Source organism: Ranitomeya imitator, chromosome 2 (genome assembly GCF_032444005.1).
Source record: "Ranitomeya imitator isolate aRanImi1 chromosome 2, aRanImi1.pri, whole genome shotgun sequence".
Lineage (NCBI taxonomy): Eukaryota > Metazoa > Chordata > Amphibia > Anura > Dendrobatidae > Ranitomeya > Ranitomeya imitator.
This window is the reverse complement of record NC_091283.1, coordinates 393,715,738-393,739,684: the sequence shown is the minus strand read 5'-3', so window position 1 is coordinate 393,739,684 and position 23,947 is coordinate 393,715,738. Positions and strand designations below refer to the sequence as shown.

The 23,947-nt window shown below is 44.4% G+C and overlaps 1 protein-coding gene across 1 annotated transcript in view; it reads right to left on the bottom strand.

Moving 5' to 3' along the window:
• LOC138666657 (zinc finger protein 850-like) overlaps window positions 1-23,947 on the bottom strand; it is a 137,545-nt gene that overhangs the window by 4,069 nt on the left and 109,529 nt on the right. The window contains exon 19 of the mRNA XM_069754847.1: window positions 18,304-19,023. Coding sequence (XP_069610948.1) covers window positions 18,304-19,023 — 720 coding nt within the window. The remainder of the gene's footprint in view (window positions 1-18,303; window positions 19,024-23,947) is intronic.

Sequence of the window (23,947 nt, the reverse complement as noted above, 5' to 3'; positions counted from 1 at the left end):
GCACTCCTTATATAGGGTTTTGATGTCATTAAACAACACCCCTCATCATTACAGAGATGCACATCACCTGATTTACTTAATTGGTAGTTGCCTCTCAAGCCTGAACAGCTTGGAGTAGGACAACATGTATAAAAAGTATCATGTGATCCAAATACAACTTGCCTAATAATTCTGCACACAGTGTACGGCTATTTGCACACATTCAGGATTTGCCACAATAAATTCTACTGCAAATGCTGGTGTGTTGATCGGAAAACACTGCATAAAATACTTGTTTCTGCTCTCTTTTTTACATGGTTTTTGTTCAGTAATTTTCCCCATTCATTAGAATGGATGAAAAAATCAACAAAAATTGACATTACGCAGATCTTAATCTGCTGCAAAACTGCAAGGACAAAATAGGCAATGTGTGCATGAGAATTCAGACATCTCATTCACTTTGCTTGTATTGTAAAACACTGCATAGTTTCCGCACAGTAGCATAGCTACCGGGGGCAGAGGGGGCGGTTGCCCCGGGCCACGCACTCTGAAAAGGCCCACCCGAAGTTACACTATGTAATTATCGGCATGCACAGCGCACCGATACAGTTACATTCTCTGGCACAGCAGGAAGAATCGATCTCCCTGCTCTGCCACCCGGCCGCTATGGGGCCCGAGCAGGCGGTGGGGCCCGATGCCAGCAGTGCCCCCCCGTCCGTCATCGCAAGTGCAACTGTATCGGCTGGATGGCGATACAGCTGACCGCATTGATGAGAGAAGGAGCGTTACGCTCCCTCTCCCATCAGCCCCCTCTCAGCCTCTGAGGTCACTGACGCAGACACTGACAGGGGTCGCTATGACGTCAGTACTTGGTGCCCGCTGGCTGGAGATGTGTGGGCGCTCAGAGCACTGTGGGAACAAGGAGGAGAGGAGAGGTGAGTATTGGATTTATTTTTTTTATCTAGTTGCATTATACTATACATGCCTATGGGGAGAACATTATACTATACATTTCTATGGGGAGAGCATAATACTATACAGGCCTTTGAGGAGTGTATTATACTATACAGGCCTATGGGGAGAGCATTATACTGTACAGGCCTATGGGGAGAGCATTATACTATACAGGCCTATGGGGAGAGCATTATACTATACAGGCCTATGGGGAGAGCATTATACTATACAGGCCTTTGAGGAGTGTATTATACTATACAGGCCTATGGGGAGAGCATTATACTATACAGGCCTATGGGGAGAGCATTATACTATACAGGCCTATGGGGAGAGCATTATACTATACAGGCCTATGGGGAGAGCATTATACTATACAGGCCTTTGAGGAGTGTATTATACTATACAGGCCTATGGGGAGTGTATTATACTATACAGGCCTATGGGGAGTGCATTATACTATACAGGCCTTTGAGGAGTGTATTATACTATACAGGCCTATGGGGAGAGCATTATACTATACAGGCCTATGGGGAGAGCATTATACTATACAGGCCTTTGAGGAGTATATCATACTATACAGGCCTTTGAGGAGTGTATTATACTATACAGGCCTATGGGGAGTGCATTATACTATACAGGCCTATGGGGAGAGCATTATACTATACAGGCCTATGGGGAGTGCATTATACTATACAGGCCTATGGGGAGTGCATTATACTGTACAGGCCTATGGGGAGTGCATTATACTATACAGGCCTATGGGGAGTGCATTATACTGTACAGGCCTATGGGGAGAGCATTATATTATACTAGATTGTGGCCCGATTCTAACGCATCGGGTATTCTAGAATATGCATATCCACGTAGTATATGGACAATGATGATTCCAGAATTCGCGGCAGACTGTTCCCGTTGCTGATTGGTCGAGGCAACCTTTATGACATCATCGCCGCCATGGCAACCATTATGACATCTACGTCGATACTGTGCCCATCGCTGATTGGTCGAGGCAAATTCGCGGCAGACTGTACCCGTCGCTGATTGGTCGAGGCAACCTTTATGACATCATCGTCGCCATGCTGTGCCCGTCGCTGATTGGTCGAGGCCCCAATCAGAGACGCAGGATTTCCAGGACAGACAGACAGACAGACAGAAAAACCCTTAGACAATTATATATATAGATGGGCCTACGGGGAGTGCATTATATTATACAGGCCTATGGGGAGTGCATTATACTATACAGGCCTATGGGGAGAGCATTATACTATACAGGCCTATGGGAAGAGCATTATACTACACAGGCCTATGGGGAGTGCATTATACTATACAGGCCTATAGGGAGAGCATTATATTATATGGGCCTATGGAGAGTGCATTACACTATACACGACTATGGGGAGTGCATTATACTATACAGGCCTATGGGGAGTGCATTATACTATACAGGCCTATGGGGAGACCATTATACTATACAGGCCTATGGGGAGTGCATTATGCTATACAGGCCTATGGGGAGAGCATTATACTATACAGGCCTATGGAGAGTGCATTACACTATACAGGACAATGGGGAGTGCATTATACTATACAGTCCTATAGGGAGTGCATTATACTATACAGGCCTATGGGGAGAGCATTATACTATACAGGCCTATGGGGAGTGCATTATACTATACAGGCCTATGGGGAGTGTATTATACTGTACAGGCCTATGGGGATGTATTATACTGTACAGGCCTATGGGGAGTGCATAATACTATACAGGCCTATGGGGAGAGCATTATACTATACAGGCCTATGGGGAGAGCATTATACTATACAGGCCTATGGGGAGTGCATTATACTGTACAGGCTGTTATGACCTGGTGGTTAGGAGCACCCGGAATGACCTGATAGTTAAACCTCATACAGGACGAGCTCTGGGATGTGGGAGCTCTGCTGACCGCAAGCCCTAGTCCTATCACACACACTAGAAATAGCCGTGGAGCGCTCCTGACCAGACCTAGGCGCCTCGTCACAGCCTAAGAACTATCTAGCCCTAGAGATAGAAAATAAAGCCTACCTTGCCTCAGAGAAAATACCCAAAGGTAAAGGAAGCCCCCCACATATATTGACTGTGAGTAAAGATGAAAGTCACAAACGCAGAAATGAAACAGGTTTCAGCAAAGGGAGGCCAGACTTACTAAATAGACAGAGGATAGGAAAGGTAACTTTGCGATCAGCACAAAAACCTACAAAAGACCACGCAGAGTGTGCAAAAAAGACCTCCGCACCGACTCACGGTGCGGAGGGGCCACTCTGCATCCCAGAGCTTCCAGCTAGCAAGACAAAATCATGAAAACCAGCTGGACAAGAAAACAGTGAACAAATAATGACAATCAGGAACTTAGCTTCTGCAGGAGAAGGCAGGTCACCAGAGAGATCCAGGAGCGAACTGAACCAATGCAAAAACATTGACAGCTGGCATGGAGCAACGATCTGAGAGGAGTTAAATAGAGCAGTCAACCAAAGGATAAACCACGTCACCTGTGTAAGGAACCTCAGAAGCAGCAGCTTCACTCACAGCCACCAGAGGGAGCCCATAGACAGAACTCGCCGAAGTACCATTCACGACCACAGGAGGGAGTTCGACAACAGAATTCACAACAACAGGCCTATGGGGAGAGCATTATACTATACAGGCCTATGGGGAGAGCATTATACTATACAGGCCTATGGGGAGAGCATTATATTATACAGGCCTATGGGGAGTGCATTATACTATACAGGCCTATGGGGAGTGCATTATACTATACAGGCCTATGGGGAGTGCATTATACTGTACAGGCCTATGGGGAGTGCATTATACTATACAGGCCTATGGGGAGTGCATTATACTATACAGGCCTATGGGGAGTGCATTATACTGTACAGGCCTATGGGGAGTGCATTATACTGTACAGGCCTATGGGGAGAGCATTATACTATACAGGCCTATGGGGAGTGCATTATACTGTACAGGCCTATGGGGAGAGCATTATACTTTACAGGCCTATGGGGAGTGCATTATACTATACAGGCCTATGGGGAGTGCATTATACTGTACAGGCCTATGGGGAGAGCATTATATTATATGGGCCTATGGGGAGAGCATTATACTTTACAGGCCTATGGGGAAATGGGGAATGTATTATACTATACAGCCCTTTGGGGAGTGCATTATACTATATGGGCCTATGGGGACAGCATTACACTATACAGGCCTATGGGGAGAGTATTACACTATACAGGCAGTGTAGTTTCCTCTTATGTATAACGCTATCCCTTATTACGTACCATTCTAGTGAGTTATGTATGACGCCATCCTTTATTATATAGCGTCCTGTATGTGCAGCGCTGTCCATTATTACATAGTATGATCTCTTGTCTTGTGTAGCGCATCTCTTACATCTCTTACTTGAATGTGAAAGTTTATTCTACAAATCAAATAAAAAACAGAAGTCTCCATGCTTTGGATGACAGCCTCAGGCCGCGTTCACACTTTTGTTTGGGATTTTTCTTTTTTAGGTTCCATTTTAGGAACAAACATTCATGATTCACGGTCAAAATTGTTCTGATATACAACAAATGCAATCAGAAGCAGAGTGGTCCCATTTCTAACGGGGTCTGCATGATGAGCTTTTGTTACCGTCCCAACAACAATTTCGCCATTTATATACTGGAGTATTATACTTGTAAGAAGAACGTTACTGAGGTTTTCAGGCTGAGAAATGTATCATGTACATAACAGTTCAGCCTGTGGCTCACTAGTAATGTTTCTGCCTTCCATATTGGGGTCTTTGAGTTCGAATATCCAACACTGCCAAATGTCAAAAGTCAATTTAGAGTCATCCACTGAGCACAATGTCCAATGTTAGACTCCCTTCTAAAACAGAGAGACAACTATATAAAATAGTGTGAAAAGGTTTTTTATTTGTTATAGGGATAAATCCTTTAGGTATAAAATCCGCATAAATAACTCAGCGTACGAGCCTCTAAAAAATTCCATACATAATTATACCATCCAGTGTCTGATTACAACCTGTGACTTCTCGGCATTTAGTGGTCATCACTACTCACCTGTGCGGTTATCTGTAGGAATCTCCTCATTACACCGCTCATCACCCCTCACATATGTCTCTGTAGTATTAATATGGGGCAGATCTTCACCCTGAAACAAATATTATAAACATCAAAGCCAGATGAACACGTTGCGTAAATTGATTTAAAAAAAAACAAACAAAACAGAAATAGTAAATGAACATGGTGACCAAAAATTAAACCGTATTTGGTGTCCATGGTGCCCTAGGCAATTTAAATGGTCACGCCCCCTACTGGTAAGTCAGACGAAGGGAATGTGCACACGATGTCTCTTTTAGGTGGATTCTGCCTGGAACTCATCTGAAAAAAAGGGTTTGCAAGCAACTAAAAGTCATTGTGTGCATCTACCCTAAGGAGGCACAAACATTTTATTAGGTAGTAAAGGCCCCTATACCCATTAGAGTTATGTCGGCCTAACCTGCTAATACCAAGGGGTTTGGCCAACAGTTTAATCTGTATCAGTGCCTCTGACTGATGAAGTCAGTGGAGATAATCATGTCTGATTACAGACTCCAGATCCTTTTATTCTCAAAGAGATAAACCGTCGGCAGACATGTCCAACAGCAATATTCTCATTAAAAACAAAAGAACACTCGGCAGAGAAAGGGACATAGGTCGAGAGTCTTAAAAGATTGCTGCCAGCTGACAGCTACAATAAGAGTATGGGGTATTTAGTCAAACACTTGTTCAGTTATCATACAGTTGTGCTCAAAAGTTTACATACCCCGGCAGATTTTTGCTTTCTTGGCCTTTTTTCAGAGAATATACCGTAAATGTTTAGTGTTTGGGTGAAGCCATTTATTGTCAAACTACTGTGTTTTCTCTTTTTAAATCATAATGACAACCCAAAACATCTAAAGGACCCTGATCAAAAGTTCACATTTCTTAATACCGTGTATTGCCCCCTCTAATATCAATGACAACTTGAAGTCTTTTGTGGTAGTTGTGGATGATGTTCTTTATTTTCTCAGATGGTAAAGCTGCCCACTCTTCTTGGCAAAAAGCCTCCAGTTCCTGTAAATTCCTGGGCTGTCTAGGATGAACTGCGTGCTTGAGATCTCCCCAGAGTGACTCTATGATATTGAGGTCAGGAGACTGAGATGGCCACTCCAGAGCCTTCACTTTGTTCTGCTGTAGCCAATGACAGGTCTACTTGGCCTTATGTTTTGGCTCGTTGTTATGTTGGGATGTCCAAGTACGTCCCATGCGCAGCTTTTGGGCTGATGATTGCAAATTTACCTCCAGTATTTGCTGCATTCATCTTTCCTTAAACTTTGACCAAGTTTCCTGTGCCTTTGTAGCTCACACATCCCCAACACATCAGCGATCCACCTCCATGTTTTACAGTAGGAATGGTGTTCCTTTCATCATAGGCCTTGTTGACCTCTCTCCAAATGTAACATTTATGGTTGTGGCCGAAAAGTTCAATTTTGGTCTCGTCACTCCAAATTACCTTGTTCCAGAATTTTTGAGGCTTGTCTCTGTATTGTTTGGCGTATTGTAGGTGAGATACTTGTGGCATTTGGGCAGTAATGGATTTCTTCTGTCGACTCAACCATGCAGCCCATTTTTCTTCAAGTGCCTTCTTATTGTGCATCTTGAAACAGCCACACTGCTAGTTTTCAGAGAGTCCTGTATTTCGGCTGCTGCTATTTGTGGATTTTTCTTTGCATCCCAAACAATTTTCATGGCAGTTGAGGACAAAATTTTTGTTGGTCTATCTGATCCTGGTTTTATTGTCACAGAGCCCCTGATTTTTCATTTATTAATCACAGTTTGAACGCTACTGACTGGCATTACATTATCAATTTCTCGGATATCTTTTTGTATCCGTTTCCTGTTTTATACAGTTCAACTACCTTTTCCCAAAGACAGATTGAGAATTCTTTTGCATTCCCTATGACTCACAATCCAGAAACGTCAGTGGCTGGATGAAAGATGCAAGTGTCTGTCTAGATCCCAGAAACTCACTCAGCTTTTATGCACACAGACTCATCACAAGCAAACAGGTCACAGGTGAGGATGTTACCTTTAGTACCCATTCAAACCCATTTGTGTCAACTTCTGTGCACATTATCAGGCCAAAATCACCATGTGAACTTTTGATCAGGGACATTTGGATGTTTTGGCTTGTCATTATGATTTAAAAAGCGAAAACACAGTAACATAGTAACATAGTAACATAGTTAGTAAGGCCGAAAAAAGACATTTGTCCATCCAGTTCAGCCTATATTCCATCATAATAAATCCCCAGATCTACGTCCTTCTACAGAACCTAATAATTGTATGATACAATATTGTTCTGCTCCAGGAAGACATCCAGGCCTCTCTTGAACCCCTCGACTGAGTTCGCCATCACCACCTCCTCAGGCAAGCAATTCCAGATTCTCACTGCCCTAACAGTAAAGAATCCTCTTCTATGTTGGTGGAAAAACCTTCTCTCCTCCAGACGCAAAGAATGCCCCCTTGTGCCCGTCACCTTCCTTGGTATAAACAGATCCTCAGCGAGATATTTGTATTGTCCCCTTATATACTTATACATGGTTATTAGATCGCCCCTCAGTCGTCTTTTTTCTAGACTAAATAATCCTAATTTCGCTAATCTATCTGGGTATTGTAGTTCTCCCATTCCCTTTATTAATTTTGTTGCCCTCCTTTGTACTCTCTCAAGTTCCATTATATCCTTCCTGAGCACCGGTGCCCAAAACTGGACACAGTACTCCATGTGCGGTCTAACTAGGGATTTGTACAGAGGCAGTATAATGCTCTCATCATGTGTATCCAGACCTCTTTTAATGCACCCCATGATCCTGTTTGCCTTGGCAGCTGCTGCCTGGCACTGGCTGCTCCAGGTAAGTTTATCATTAACTAGGATCCCCAAGTCCTTCTCCCTGTCAGTAGTTTGACAATAAATGGCTTCGCCCAACCACTAACCATGAGTGGAGAAAAAGTTTTGGTGTTATCATTCATATTCTCTGAAAAAGGCCAAGAAAACAAAACTTCTGCCGGGGTATGTAAACTTTTGAGCACAACTGTATCTGACCCCTCATTCAGAAAATTGTATTTTCAGTCTTTGTGTTTTTCATGTGTGCAATGAAAAGCACACTGACCCTATAATGATATTGCATCAATAAATGAAAGATTACTAAATCTAAATTAACACAGGATGAGAACCAACATCAGGACATGCATTTATTACCAGAAACACCAGCAGAATATTAATACAGAGCCAGAAAAATCGTCAGTACATGCGTACAGCACCAGAACAACAATCAGTACATTAATTCAGCACCAGATTCATCATCATCAGCACATGTTTACATCACCAGATAAATGCATGGGGTGGGCATAGCTTGACGTTCTACTGAATGGTTGTGTAGCAGTGGTTGGGGCTGGTTGTTTGCTTCCTGTCAATCCAAGCATTACCATATATTTCGGACTATAAGACACACTGGACCATAAGACGCACTTAGGTTTTAGAGGATGAAATTCTAAAAAAACTGAAGCAAAAATGTGGTCAATTCTGTACTTAATATTCCATATCCTGGTATATATTGTCTCCTCATCCTCATTCCCATCCTGATACACATGGCCCCCTCATCCCTATCCTGGTATGCATGGTCCCCCTCATCTCTACCCTGGTGTGCATGGCCTCCTCATCCCTATCCTGGTGTGCATGGCTCCCTCATCAATATCCTGGTGTGCATGGCCCCCTTATCCCTATTTTGGTGTGCGTGGCCCTCATCACCATCCTGGTATGCATACCTCCTCATCCCTAGCCTGGTATGCATGTCCCCCTTATCTGTAGCCTGGTAGGCATGGCCCTCTCATCCCTATCCAGGCAGGAATTATCGCCCTCATCCATATCCTGGTATGCAGGGCTCCCATCTCATCCTAGTATGCATGGCCCCATCCCTATCCTGGTATGATTGGCCCCCACCCCCATCCTGGTATGCATGGCCCCATCCTTATCCTGGTATGATTGGCCCCCACCGCTATCCTGGTATGCATGGCCCCATCAGAATACATTTAAAGAAAACAAAAAACATTACACTTACCTTCCTGGCGCTCCCTCACAGCGTCCTGCTCCAGTGCCAGCAGCTGCTTTTTGATTGTAAGCAGCGCATGGCAGGGATGTCATGCGCTGCTTGAAAGCCGAAGGGCAGGTGCCGGATTACTCAAAGCTTTGCACACGGGGCCTCTGTGCACGGAGAGCAGCAAGTATTTATTGCTCTTTAGTAGCGATCACAGTGTCACCTGGAGCCTTTCTGCAGCTGCCGGCGGTTACGTGTGCCGCTACTTAAGAGAAATGAATATTCACCTCTCTCCACTCCTATTGGCATGGAGCGAGGTGAATATTCATTTCTCTTAAGTAGCGGCACACATGACCTCCGGCCGCTGCAGGAAGGCTCCATCTGACACTATGCTCACTAGAGAGCAATGAATACTCACTGCTCTGCACTAACACAGTCCCTGCGTGCAGAACATTGAGTATTCCGACAGCTGCCCTTCGGCTTGCAAGCACAAAGCAGCTGCTGGCATAGGAACAAGATGCTGCGAGGGAGCGCCGGGAAGGTAAGTGTAATGTTTTTGTTTTTTTAATGTTTAGGGGCCATGCATACCAGGATGGGGGTGGGGGCCAATCATACCAAGATAAGAATAGGGCCATGCATATCAGGATGGGGATGGGGTCAATCATACCAGGTTGCTATTAAAGAGCTATAAATATTCATTGCCCTCCACGTCCATGGGCGTGGAATGCAGTGAATATTCATTTCTGGTCCGCCATACTTCTCCCCCCACCTTTCCACCACAGCCAGAGCCAGTATATCTGGACTAAAAGACGCACCCCCATTTTCCTCCACGTTTTTGGAGGAAAAAAGTGCATCTTATAGTCCAAAAAATACGGTAAATGCATTTGATATTTATGTATGTTATAAAAAGGATGATGCCCACTGGGGCTGCAGTTAGTTTAGACAGGGTTAATTATCTGCGCTAGCGGTGATGGACCCAGAAATGCTGCAGCGCGCGTCCCAGGGTCCATCACTCAATGACGGCACATCGCAAGCGCACGCCCATTTTGGCCGTGCGCTAACGATGCACCCGAAATAGAGCCTAATGGCAGCGTCACACAGAGTTATGCCGCGGTGTAACACAGTCCATCTAACGGACTGCTAGAACGTAATGTGAACCCAGCCTAAGAGAATGACTAAAAACAACTTTTTCATTATCCAGAAAACTCTTCTACAAAAGTCTTCTGCTCAAAAAAGGTAACTTTACTTATCTTTTCAACAGCAAGTATCCACAGACTACCTAAGCCACAGAATGTTTGGGCTTCTATGGCCCTCTTTGCCAGAACTTTACCCCCTTGTGGAGGAGGTCATACCCAGGAATAGTCTACGCTTGGACACCTCCCAAGAATCTTCTAGGCCAACTAGTCCTAGATGAAATGTACTTACAATAAGATGTTCTTAATGTTGTATTGTTTGTTCTTTCTTCCTTTTTTGCTCTCACAGGTTCAAATCCAAAACTGTTACTTCAGAAAAAGTAAACATGCAGTGATTCATTTGTATAAAAAATCTACAATAAATTTTACTGACTGGTGTGATTGCCCCTTCCCTCTAATAATGCTTAAAGATGAACATAAATATCCTCTCTTTAAAAGCTAGAGGACTAAATAGTCCACAAACGAGGTTTTACGCCTGGAAAGATGCAACAACATCTAATTGCACCATAGTTGGAGTTCAAAAAACTAAACTACAATTTAATAAACCTCCCAAATTTGAAAGCAAAGTTTTCCTGCACATTTTTAAATCTTCTAACATTAGAAAGAAGGCAGAAAAAATAACGCTAATAAGAGACACAGACACATTCCAACTTCTGTCAGAAACATGCGACCAAAATAGCAGATGCATATTCTTGTCTGTAACATATACAAATCTATGTATACCCTTGTAAATATCTATCTCCTCAACAAGGGTCAAATCCCCCTATTGGATAAAATAATATCCAAAGTATCAGAAGTTCGCAAAGGTAAACTAATATTATTTGGAGACTTCAATATAGTTCAGGAAGCATCCTTAGACTCCACCTCTTTAACAAGACACCAATCTCAAACACTAAGTGACTGCCTATTTAAAGAGGGAATGTATGATCTCTTCAGAGCCCCAAATTCTTCTTCTAAAGCAATGTTCCCCAACTCCAGTCCTCAAGAGCCACCAACAGGTCATGTATTCAGGATTTCCTTAGTATTGCACAGGTGATGAAATTATCACCTGGGCAATACTAAGGAAATCCTGAATACATGACCTGTTGGTGGCTCTTGAGGACCGGAGTTGGGGAACACTGTTCTAAAGAATAGACCGATTACTTGGACAGACATTGTACATTCCCTCCAAAAATTCAAAAAAAAATAGAAATCGACCAAAAAACATGGTCTGACCACTCCCTTGTTAAATTTAGTATTCAAACTACCAAGCTAACATGCATACAATTTGGAGATGTAATGTTACATATTTAATGTAAATTCTAGAATACAAAAAAGTAATATGCAGCAATATTAGACATTTCTTTAACGAAAATAAACCAGGAGAAACATCTACCTATACCCGTTGGAATGCTCACAATGCACATGTCGCGTTTAGAGACCCCCTGATGTACCTAAACAGTGGAACCCCACCAATTCTAACTCCAAACCTAACCCCAACACACCCCTAATCCTAAACCCAAACCCTAACCCTAACCACAACCACAAACCGCTAACCCGAAGCATAACCCTAACACACCCCTAATCCCAACCCTGCTAACTGTAATCTCAACCATAACCACAACCCTAGCCCAACCCTAACTTTAGCCCAACCCTAACCCTAGCCCCACCCTAACCCTAACTTTAGCCCAACTCACTTTAGCCCAACTCTAACCCTAATGGAAAATGGAAATAAATTAAAAAAAATTATTTTATTATTTTTACCTAAGGGTGTGATAAAGTGGGGTTTGATTTACTATTTTTTTTATTCTGATCACTGTGATAGACCCCATCACAGTGATCAAAATGAACCAATAGGAAAGATTTGTTATTGTTGCCAGGTGCTGGCCAGCAGATCTCGGCGGGCGCACTGCAGAAGAAGATGCCAGCGGTCCTGGGGACTTCACGGGGGGGTTGCAGGGACATCAGAGGTAACGGGGGGGAATCGGGAGACCCTATTTCTCTCTCCTCTGATGTGCGATCACATCAGAGAAGAGAGAAATTAAATGGAAAATCAGACTTTTTTTGTGGTTGCCATTATACCTTTAATAACAGCGATCGCAACACTGGGGTCAGTTAAAACCGACCCGAATCATGTTCTCTGGGGTCTCAGCTAAGAGACTGAACACAAGACCTTCACAACCTTATACACATCATAGAAAACATTTCATGATACCTTCTCTCCATCTACTTGATGATCCTGAGGAACATTGGGATCTCCTTGTTTACAGTCCTGTGGAAGAAGAGGACGGGGACATCTCTCTGGTGTTGTCCTCTCACTGGATAGAACTGGAGGAAACACATATAAAAACTGAATTCATTCTTTACATACAGATAATTATAGGCCGTGTGTATTTAGTCCTGTCTATTACCTGGTGATGTGAGGGGCTGGGGAACCTCCATCATGACGTCCTTGTACAGATCTTTGTGTCCTTCTAAATACTCCCACTCCTCCATGGAGAAATAGACGGTGACATCCTGACACCTTATAGGAACCTGACACATACAATGATACCGTCATCCCCCGATCCCTCCATAGCGTTACTGTATAATGTCCCAGCATTCCCAGCAGCGTCACCTCTCCAGTCAGCAGCTCAATCATCTTGTAGGTGAGTTCTAGGATCTTCTGGTCATTGATGTCCTCATGTATCAGGGGGTGAGGTAGAGGCCCCGTGATTGGGCTCAGGGGTCTTCCCCATCCATCAGACACAGGGGCCTGACAGCGCTCACTAGAGGTCTTCTTCACTACTGTGTAATCCTGGTTATGGAGAGACACATTAATAAACCTCACTACAGACATTTCCAGAGTCCTCACCTCTCCAGTTCTGTCCATCTGTTATTCCCATAGATAAGAATGATGTAATGTGACGTCATCAGAATCTCTCACCTCTCCAGTAAGCCGGAAGAGGATCTCTAGGGTGAGGTGTAATATCCTCTCCGCCATCTTGTCCCTGTCCCTATCCATCCTTGTAGGGTCACTCAGGAGAATTCTCTTATATAGAAGATCTCCACTGAGAGGATCCGATATTGTAGGGACCTGAATGGGGAGAAGATGACGATGTAACATCATAAAGATCCCATGTAAGAAACCTCCGGAGCTGTTACCGATGTCACATGATCACTACATCCAGTCATGGCCCCGTCCTGCCCCCGATATAACACACAGTCTCATTATAGTCACATACAGAGATTTATCACAGGCTCAGCACTGAGGGGGTTAATGTCCAGTAATGGAGAACCTCCAGCACCTACCTCCACCTGCAGAGCCGCACACCACATAAATGGTTGTTCTGTGCGCACAGGACCTGGGATGAGGTCACAGGAGGGGAGGAGTCAGAGGTCACATGATCAGGGGCCTCTGGACGCAGGACTCTGCTGTGCTGGTTGTCATGGTGCTGGATGAGGGGAAGTTTCTGTGTGGGGTCAGGGAGAATCTGTTGATTTGCTGCGGACATGCATTTTTTTTTTTAATAAATTGGTGAACGAGGGATAGTGTGGGGGAGTCTTTATTCAAATAAAGGGGTTTTTTCTGTGTGCATGTTTTTTTTTAATTGCAGGGTTATTAAATTGGGTGTCTGAAAGACGCCTCTCCATTACTAACCCCAGAGCTTGATGGCAGCTGTGATTTTTGACAAATCACAGCTGTCATCAACCCCAACTACCATTATTCTGCTTGCTACCGCACCAGGGCAGTCGGGAAGAGCCGAGCAAAGTGCCAGAAGTGGCGCATCTCATGGTATTTTTAGGCTGGGAAGGACACAATAACCATGGACCTTCCCAACCTCATAATACCAGCCCACGAAATATTCCAGAAAAGGAACCAGAAATACTTAAAAAGACAGAAATAAAAACAACCGGGCACTGGGGCTGCAGCATATCCATCACAGAAGAGTGACTGAGGCTGGAGCATTTACATCATGTAGTATTTAATATGGCTGAAGAATATACATAACATAGGACACAATGCGGCTGGAGCATATATACATGACATAGGAGACGCTGGGTTTGTATATACAATAGGAGACACTGGGGCTAGAGCATGTACATCACATAATATGCACTGGAGATGCAGCGTATGCATCACATAGGAGACACTGAGGCTGGGGTATATACTAAGAGGCATTGGGGCTGGTGCATATACAGTACATCACGGGAGGTGCAAAGGGGCTGCTGCTGTCTTAAGTAGCGGGGTGGCAGCGCATTGTGCGCTAACTCCAACCACAATGTACGTCCAGAAGCTGGCACTGGCCAATGTCAGGACGTAATTCTTCAGTAGTGTGTCTGCTAGTAGGAAATAGAGACCCGGTGACAGGCAAAATGGCACTGCCAGTGTCATGATTCCATCACTCACACTGTCTTAGGGACACAGTGATAGCTCAGCCACTCCACAGAATCAGGGGCATGGTGCTAGGCAGTCAGTATTGTGAGCGAGAGCCCAGCCACCCAGTCAGAGGCATGCCAGGATGTCAGTATTTTGATTAAGGCCAGACTTACTGGGTTTCCTCCAGATGTCACCCCTTCTGGGTGATTGCCAGTCATAGCTTTGCTCGATGGTTTGTCCGTGGCCCTCGGGAGGTCCGTGGCCCTCGGGAGGTCCGTTAATGTTGTGGGGGAAAGGTCTTTAAAGGGACAATGCTCGTAACGCCACCTGTGGTATTCGGTCAGGGTGACCGATGCTGCTTAGGGGTCCGCTGGGGTGATGTTATGGCAGCTAGATGGTATACCTTCCCACAGGTGAAGTATGTCCCCAGGGCTTCCCAGAGTGTAGGTGGTGGATGGTGCAAGGCGCAGTGAATAACGAGGACACAGGGTTGCAGTCTCTTTACCCTTTACTGATGGTTCAGCATCCACAGTCCACACTAGGGACCACAGGGTAGGCAGAGTCCTGCCGGTCTGAAGGCAAATCCAGAGTCCCCTTGTCCAGGAGGAATTCAATAGCCTTCCCCTTGCGCACAGTAACATAGTAGGTCACTACTTGCATAAGCTACCATAAGGTCCTCACTGTTGTTACTTCTCTCTCTCTGTCCCCCAGATGGTACGGATAGGACAAAACCCATATGACTGATGGCCTGAGGCTTGTTTGTAGGGACCCTAGAGACGCCCCGACCCCCACAAGTTGCCACTGTGTCTTCTTAGGTATAAAGGTCGGACAGCCAACTTGGAATCAACTGCCCTGCCAGTCTCTGAAGTAACGGCATAGAGCTCTTTACTCCCTTGGTATTCTGGCCACCGGATCTGTGCTTCAGATGGAGGCAGCCTGCTTCTAGCTGGTCTCCCACTGATGTTTCACTCCTGTTGCTATGACTTCTTTTTTCGTGACATATTAAGCTTCGTGTTAGTGACAAATTTAGGTCGATAATTTTTGCGTTTATTTGCGAAAAAAATGGAAATTTGGCGAAAATTTTGCAATTTTCAAATTTTGAATTTTTATTCTGTTAAACCAGAGAGTTATGTGACACAAAATAGTTAATAAATAACATTTCCCACAGGTTTACTTTACATCAGCATAATTTTGGAAACAAAATTTTTTTTTTGCTAGGAAGTTATAAGGGTTAAAATTTGACCAGCGATTTCTCATTTTTACAGCAAAATTTACAAAACCATTTTTTTAGGGACCACCTCACATTTGAAGTCACTTTGAGGGGGTCTATAGGGCTGAAAATACCCAAAAGTGACACCATTCTAAAAACTGCACCCCTAAAGGTGCTCAAAACCACATTCAAGAAGTTTATTAACCCTTCAGGTGCTTCACAGCAGTAGAAGCAACATGGAAGGAAAAAATGAACATTTAACTTTTTAGTCACAAAAATGAACTTTTAGCAACAATTTTTTATTTTCCCAAGGGTAAAAGGATAAACTGGACCCCGAAAGTTGTTGTACAATTTGTCCTGAGTACGCCGATACCCCATATGTGGGGGTGAATCACTGTTTGGGCGCACAACAGGGCTCGGAAGGGAAGGAGCGCCATTTTACTTTTTGAATGAAAAATTGGCTCCAATCTTTAGTGGACACCATGTCGCGTTTGGAGAGCCCCTGTGTGCCTAAAGATTGGAGCTCCCCCACAAGTGACCCCATTTTGGAAACTAGACCCCCCAAGGAACTTATCTAGATGCATAGTGAGCACTTTGAACCCCCAGATGCTTCACAAATTGATCCGTAAAAATGAAAAAGTACTTTTTTTTCACAAAACAATTCCTTTAGCCTCAATTTTTTCATTTTCTCATGGGCTACAGGATATAATGGATCATAAAATGAGTTGGACAATTTCTCCTGAGTACACTGATACCTCACATGTGGGGATAAACCACTGTTTGGGCACACGGCAAGGCTCGGAAGGGAAGGAGCGCCATTTGACTTTTTGAATGAAAAATTAGCGCCAATCGTTAGCGGTCACTATGTCGTGTTTGGAGAGCCCCTGTGTGCTTAAACATTTGAACTCCCCCACACGTGACACCATTTTGGAAACTAGACCCCCCAAGGAACTCATCTAGATGTGTGATGAGCACTTTGAACCCCCAAGTGCTTCACAGAAGTTTATAACGCAGAGCTATGAAAATAAAAAATAATATTTTTATCCTCAAAAATTATTTTTTAGCCTACAATTTTTTATTTTCACAAGGATAACAGGAGAAATTGAACCCCAAAAGTTGTTGTCCAGTTTGTCCTGAGTACGCTCATACCCCATATGTGGGGGTAAACCACTATTTGGGTGCATGGCAGAGCTTGGAGCACCGGAGAGGAGGAAAGACTGACAGCGGCGGCAGATCGCCGCTGTCAGTCGGAGGGGGGGGGGGGGGGGGGGTGGGTCACATCGCGGTCTCCAGCCATTGCCGATGATATTGCAGCATCGGCCATGGCTGGATTGTAATATTTCACCAGTTTTCATAGGTGATATATTACAAATCGCTCTGATTGGCAGTTTCACTTTCAACAGCCAATCAGAGCGGTCGTAGCCACGGGAGGGCTGAAGTACCACTCCAAAAAAGAAGAAAAAAAAAGTAGTTAGCACTCACCAAGCCCGTTGCTGTAAAAGTCTTTATTAGGACATGGACAGGGAGAACATGATGGTCCAGGGATGACAGCTGTTTCACGCTACATGCGCTTCCACAGATCCTGATCGGGATCTGTGGAAGCGCATGTAGCGCGAAACAGCTGTCATCCCTGGACCATCATGTTCACCCTGTCCATGTCCTAATAAAGACTTTTACAGCAACGGGCTTGGTGAGTGCTAACTACTTTTTTTTCTTCTTTTTTGGATGTTATACACTCTTTTGGTTATGCACCCCTAGTGCCCATGCAGTTGAGTAGGAAGTAAAGGTACTGGTACAGCATTCTACAGCACGCAGATAGGTGATTGCGTAGGCAGCAGTGCGGGTATACCTTTTTCTTCTCAGTGGATGAAGTACCACTCCCCCTGTCCCTGCAGATCTGGTGAAATTGGAGTTAACCCTTTCACCCAATCTGCAGGGACGCGATCCCTCCATGACGCCACATAGGCGTCACAGGTCGGATTGGCACCGACTTTCATGATGCCTACGTGGCGTCAAAGGTCGGGAAGGGGTTAAAATACAAATTTTTATTTCGATATGTTGGATCTACGTTTAGTCCAGTTTTTTTGTCAAAGCCTCTCATATCACTGATGATATACGAGTGTTATCAGTGTTTTCACAGAACCTGAATAGGAAAGTTTACTCTACAAATAAAAAAAAACCCATATGTCTCCACTTCTTGACCGACAGCCTCAGCTTGTGTTCACACTTTTGTTTGGGAGGTTTTTTTTTTCTTTCTGTTCCATTTTTGGAATAAGCAAACAGGATTTATGTTCAAAACTGATCTGTTGTACAACTAATGAAAATAGAAGCAGAGTGGTCTCTTATTATGGGGTCTCTCGGGGTTCCAATATAAGTCATTTTTAAGAGTGTGGGACTTTACTATAACTTGCATTTTTTTCCTACTGAAAATGATAAAAAAAGAAAATTGCTACTTCCCTTTGTGTGTCCTTTGATGTCTAGAAAGATTTCCTTTCATTGTAAAACATTTCCCACATTCTGAACATGAATATGGCTTCTCCCCTGTGTGAGTTATCTGGTGTGCAACAAAATGTGATTTCTTTCTAAAACATTTTCCACATTCTGAACATAAAAATGGCTTCTCTCCTGTGTGAATTCTCTGATGTGTAATGAGAAATGATTTCTCATTAAAACATTTCCCACATTCTGAACATGAATATGGCTTTTCCCCTGTATGAATTCTCTGATGTTTAACGAGATGAGGCTTCTCATTAAAGAATTTCCCACATTCTGAACATAAAAATGGCTTCTCCCCTGTGTGAGTTCTCTGATGTACAATAAGCTGTGGTTTCTGTTTATAACATTTATCACATTCTGAACATGAAAACGGCTTCTCCACTGTGTGAATTCTCTGATGTGTAACAAGATGTGATTTCTTTACAAAACATTTCCCACATTCTGAGCATAAATATGATTTCCCTTTTTTAAGAGCAAGTTCATGTTCATTAGTCCTTCTATAACTTTTGTTTTGTATATTGGTTATTGACGAAACAGAAGAAAGGACCTGTTGAAAATGATCAGACGAAAGTTTTTTTCTGAGAAGGGCTTGAGGCATATCTGAGATAATGGCATGTTCTTCATATGTATCTGGTGTAATACCATGATCATCCGTTTCACAACCTGAAAATATTGGATGTCCCTCTAAGCTCCTGACACCTGTCAAGAATAAAAGTGATGTTTTTATTTTTTAATAACAATTCAGTGAAATCATATCAATATTATATATTCTATACATTTTCATACAAATTGTAATAGAAATCAATTATCAATAGACTAAGAAAGTAGAGCACAAAGCAGGGGCTATTAGATTACGATGTTAGGCCACCAGGTTGTGCTGTTTAAATTTGTCAGTTCTCTGTAGGAATTGTCTTCTCCATAGGTTCTTGTTTCACTTTCTCTGTCACCAATCATTATCAGATATATCAGGGGTGGAGAACCTATTTTTCTGTCCAAGGTCATTTGGATATTTATACCATCATTCAGTGATATACTTGAAATGTATCTTTATATTTGGTCAAACATTTATTTAACTGACACTAATGTGATGGTTGGACCAGCTTCAATTTGTGAGGTTTGTGATGATAGGCGAGTATTAATGATGTTGCTACTCCCAACTGCTTTTCCAGGTTTGTGTTGGTCTGCAGCACAGTAAAATCTTTGTGATATGAGACATGTCATATGGGACACCAAGACTGTTCTACATATATCATATCGGAGACACCAAGACTGCTGTACATATATCACATAGGAGTCACAAGGCTTATGTAATGCAGTGGAGTAAAGAGGCAATGATCCAGGTTAGTCCAACTTAAAAGTCTTTATTGTGTCAACAAAAAAATACAACTGTTTCCTCCGGATCGTAGCTGGATTGTCCCCAACACTCTGTTACCATGGGCGACTGTATCCCTTGTGTGTGTGTCAGGGGCTTTGCTTTCTGGCTCTGGCCTGTGTTGAAACTCACACAGACCTGCCCTGCAAAGAGCTTCCTACTCTGTAGCTAGAAAAACATAAGTTGCCCCACCTAAAACTCAACAGAAAGTTGAAAAGTGAATCGTGGACATTGGCCACTTGCAAAATTCGGAGTTGAGAGAGACCTGCCCCACTAAAATCCTGCAGATCGCTCCAAAAATAAAAGCCCATTTCAGGTTTTCTTAAATCTGACAAAGATCAAATACTTTGACCAAATACACACTATTTTATTTTGCATTGCAACCACAGCTGTGGCTGTGAATACAATGCACTCCAGCGGGTTCAATTTGCTTCTAAACACATTCTAGGGGATACACTGTCTCACACTTGGTAAATATACATCACATAGGAAACCCTGGGGTAGCAGCATATAAATCCAACAGGAGTCACTGTGGCTGGTGCATATACATCATATAGGAGTCACTGGGGCTGAAGCATATAAATCCCATAGGAGACACTGGGTCTGCACCATACTCATTACATAGGCGTCAATGTGGCTGGAGTATATCCATCACATAGGATACTGCGGCGCCCCAGTGTCCTGGTCGTCGCAGTGATGTTATTATCCTTTCAGGGGAGAAGTGATGTCATGTCTGAAGGCAATGAAAGACAACCACATTCAGGTATCACACACATGCAACATGTTCACACTCCAGACCAGAAGGGGGAGCTCTAAGCCTGTTTAGGGTGAGCTTCCCTACTTACATCCTGATCTGGAGGGAAAAGAGTGCAGTTCCTGTCAGGCAGACAGAAGGAGAGGAGCTCTGCTGGTGCAGCGCCCCAGAGATCTGGTCGTTGCAGTATGACACTCTGCCACTAAGGGGAGTGATGGTACGTCTGATGGCACTGAAGGAATTCTCCTGTCCAGGTATCACCAGCACACATTACACTTCACACTCCGGCCACTAGGGGGAGAAAAAGGCTTTATTTATTGGGAAGTTAGTCAGAAGCTGACTGGGTTGGATTCAGGCAACATCCCGTGGCAGGGGGTGTTGCAGGGAGAAGACACAAGGGGGACCCTGTCAGGCGTGGGAACCTGGCAGGTGCCTAGCGAACAGAACTTTACGGAATCGCGCCTGCACCTCCTTGCGGCGGTATCCTAAGAAAGAGACAAGAAAGGAAGGATATTGTGGAACAGTGTAAACGAGATCTAGCAAAAAGGAGTACCAGTAGGAGTCGTGCCGTGAGACCGAGGCAACATCCTACTGAGGCGCGTAGCCGGTGGCTGGAACACCGCGGGAGTAACTGACTTCAGGCCTTACTTCAAACTCCGCAGGACAGTTAATTATAGGTTGGCTGTCTACCTTAAATTTCCTAAGAAGACATAGGGGGCAACATTGGGAGAGGGGCGTCTCTAGGGTCCCGGAAGACCTCCAAGCCTTCCCGTCATACGGGTGCGTCCTAGCCAAAACATACCGGGGGACGAGAAACTAGCAACATCTGGAACTAACGAGAGAGAGAGAGAGCTGTAGAGAACGAACAAAATGAGAACAGCAGTTGTGAGGACTATTCCGAATGCTCAGCAGGGTAGGACTGCGAGGGAAACTCTGGAAGTGCCCATCAGACCGGCCTGTCTCTGATAGCCCTGTTAAACGTGCTCTGGATTGAGGATCTTGAAGTCTTCAGTAAAGAGGTAAAGAGACTGCAACCTTGTGTCCTCGTTATTGCCTGCACCTCACACCATCACTATCCACCTTACTGGGAAGCCCTGGGGACATACTTCACCTGTGGGAAGGTATACCATCCAGCTGCAATTCCATCACCCCAGCGGACCCCGCAGCAGCGTCGGTCACCCTGACCGAACACCACAGGTGGCGTCACGAACCCCTGACAGACTATACCACCTTTATTGGACGCCCCTTAGCAGGGTCGCGGACCGGGTCTAGCCACCGTGACAGCCTCAGAACCGAACCAGAGAGGCCCGGTACCGAGAACCCGCGGCCCTGTGTCTGGGGGCGATCCACTGGCATGACGTGCTGTAAATCCTGGGAAAGGACACAAGAAAAGGTGAACATACTGCAGAGAGTGTGCAGGAAAGCAGGGCACAGGAGAGAGAAATACCAGAGGGAGATCAGCCAGGAACAAGCTGCTCCTTTCTGAAGCGCAGGAGCCGGTAGCCAGGGACACCGAGGGAGCAACTGTCTTTAAGCCTTGCTCCAGAGACTGGCAGGGCAGTCAATTCCAAGTTAGCTGTCCGACCTAAACACCTAAGAAGACACGGTGGCAACTTGTGGGGGTCGGGGCGTCTCTAGTGTCCCTATAAACAAGCCTCAGGCCATCAGTCATACGGGTTTGTCCTATCCACACCACCTGGTGGACAGAGAGGAAGAAACAACATCCAGAACATCTACAAGAGTTGTGAGGACCTTACCGAGAAGCTCAGCAGGGAGGTACTACAACACCCAGGCGCTAGTAGGAAGGCTACTGATTTCCACCTGGATAAGGGAACTCTGGAATTGCCTTCAGACCGACCGGACTCTGCCTGCCCTGTCATCTGGCGCTCCGGGCTGAGGATACCATCTGAAGTCTTCAGTAAACAAGGTAAAAGACTGCAAACCTGTCTCCTCGTTCTTTACTGCACCTCGCCCATATATAAACTCTTTTACTGGACATCCCTGAGGGCCACGGACCGGGTCAGCCACCGTGACATCCCCCGAGCCGCAGGACCCGGTGCCGAGTACCCCATTGCCCTACTCTGGGGGTGATCCAATACAATATGACATAGGATAGAATATGGCTGCAGCATATAGGGGGCTGGAGAATTTACATCACAGGAGACACTGGGTCTGCAGCTGCTATGGGACAGGAGTGAATTGCACGCTAAATCTGCCCCAAAACTATGTACCAACGCTAGCACTGGCCGACGTCAGAACATAATCCTTAATTGCATGCAATGCAGGGTTAAAAAATGTAAGTTTTAATTTACACATCTCAATGTTAAAGTTTTGTGAAGCACCTGTGGGTTCTAGATGCTCACAATACCCATACATAAATTCCTTGAGGGTTGGTGTGTCCAAAATGGGGCTACTTGTGAGAAATGTCTGCTGTTTTAGCACCTTGAGGGCTTTTCAAAGGCATCATGGCATCCATAATCAATTCCAGCAAAAATAGTGCTCCAAAATTCAATAAGTGCTCCTTCCATTCCGAACTCTGCCATGTGCCCAAGCATTAGTTTTTTATTAAATTTGGGGTATCAGTGCACTCAGGAGAAATTGCATCACAAACTTCCTGTGTTTTTGAATACCTTTAACCCGTTCACCTCCCTGCCTGTTTTCACACTCCTGACCAGAACAATTTTTTCAATTCTGACCAGTGTCATTTTATGTGGTAATTGTCATGATCCAGACCGGTTTTTGAGTCCTGTCTTCCCCTTTTTCCGGTCTGGTCATGACACTGCTGTCACCTGCCTGGAGAAGGGGATTTTTTCCCCCAAGAGATATATATATATATATATATAATATTCATTATGTAAACTAGGTGGCAGGTCACTGAGGGATCAGTGACCTGTCACAAGCCATCAGTATGAATAGCTAAGCAGAGCTCCACGTGAAGCCTCCTCCCTCAGGCTGCCCCGGAGCACGAGCATATAATTAGATCAAAACTGAAAATAAAGATTAAACAACAAGATGGATTTCATCAACCAAGGTATTATTTTAATCAGTATACTGGTGCCGACCTGACACTGTCTGTAGGTTACTGTGTGCAATCCTGCTGACAGGTTCACTTTAAAATTTGGGAGTGCAAAATTTGCTGGATTTCTTTGGGGGGGGGGGGGGGGGGGGTCCGAGGAACTAAAGTGCCTTTCTAGTACCTTTGTGCTACCAGCAACGTGAAAAACCCCTATATTTCTGTTAAAAGTTGATGGACCTGAGTGGGGACTTGCTTTTTTAGTGGATTGAGCTGAAGATATTATTGGGAACATTTTACATTATGCTTGGGATCACATTTACCCTGCGCTCTACGCTTAGCACTTACATCTGGGTTTCAATCTAAAGCTTTGAGCGACGTGATTCAGATGAAACCGCCAAGGGATCCATTCACTATAATGAGGCAGCAGAGATACCCTCGACTCCATCTGGCCTGTGACCAGCATTGTCTTTTTTTTTCAAAG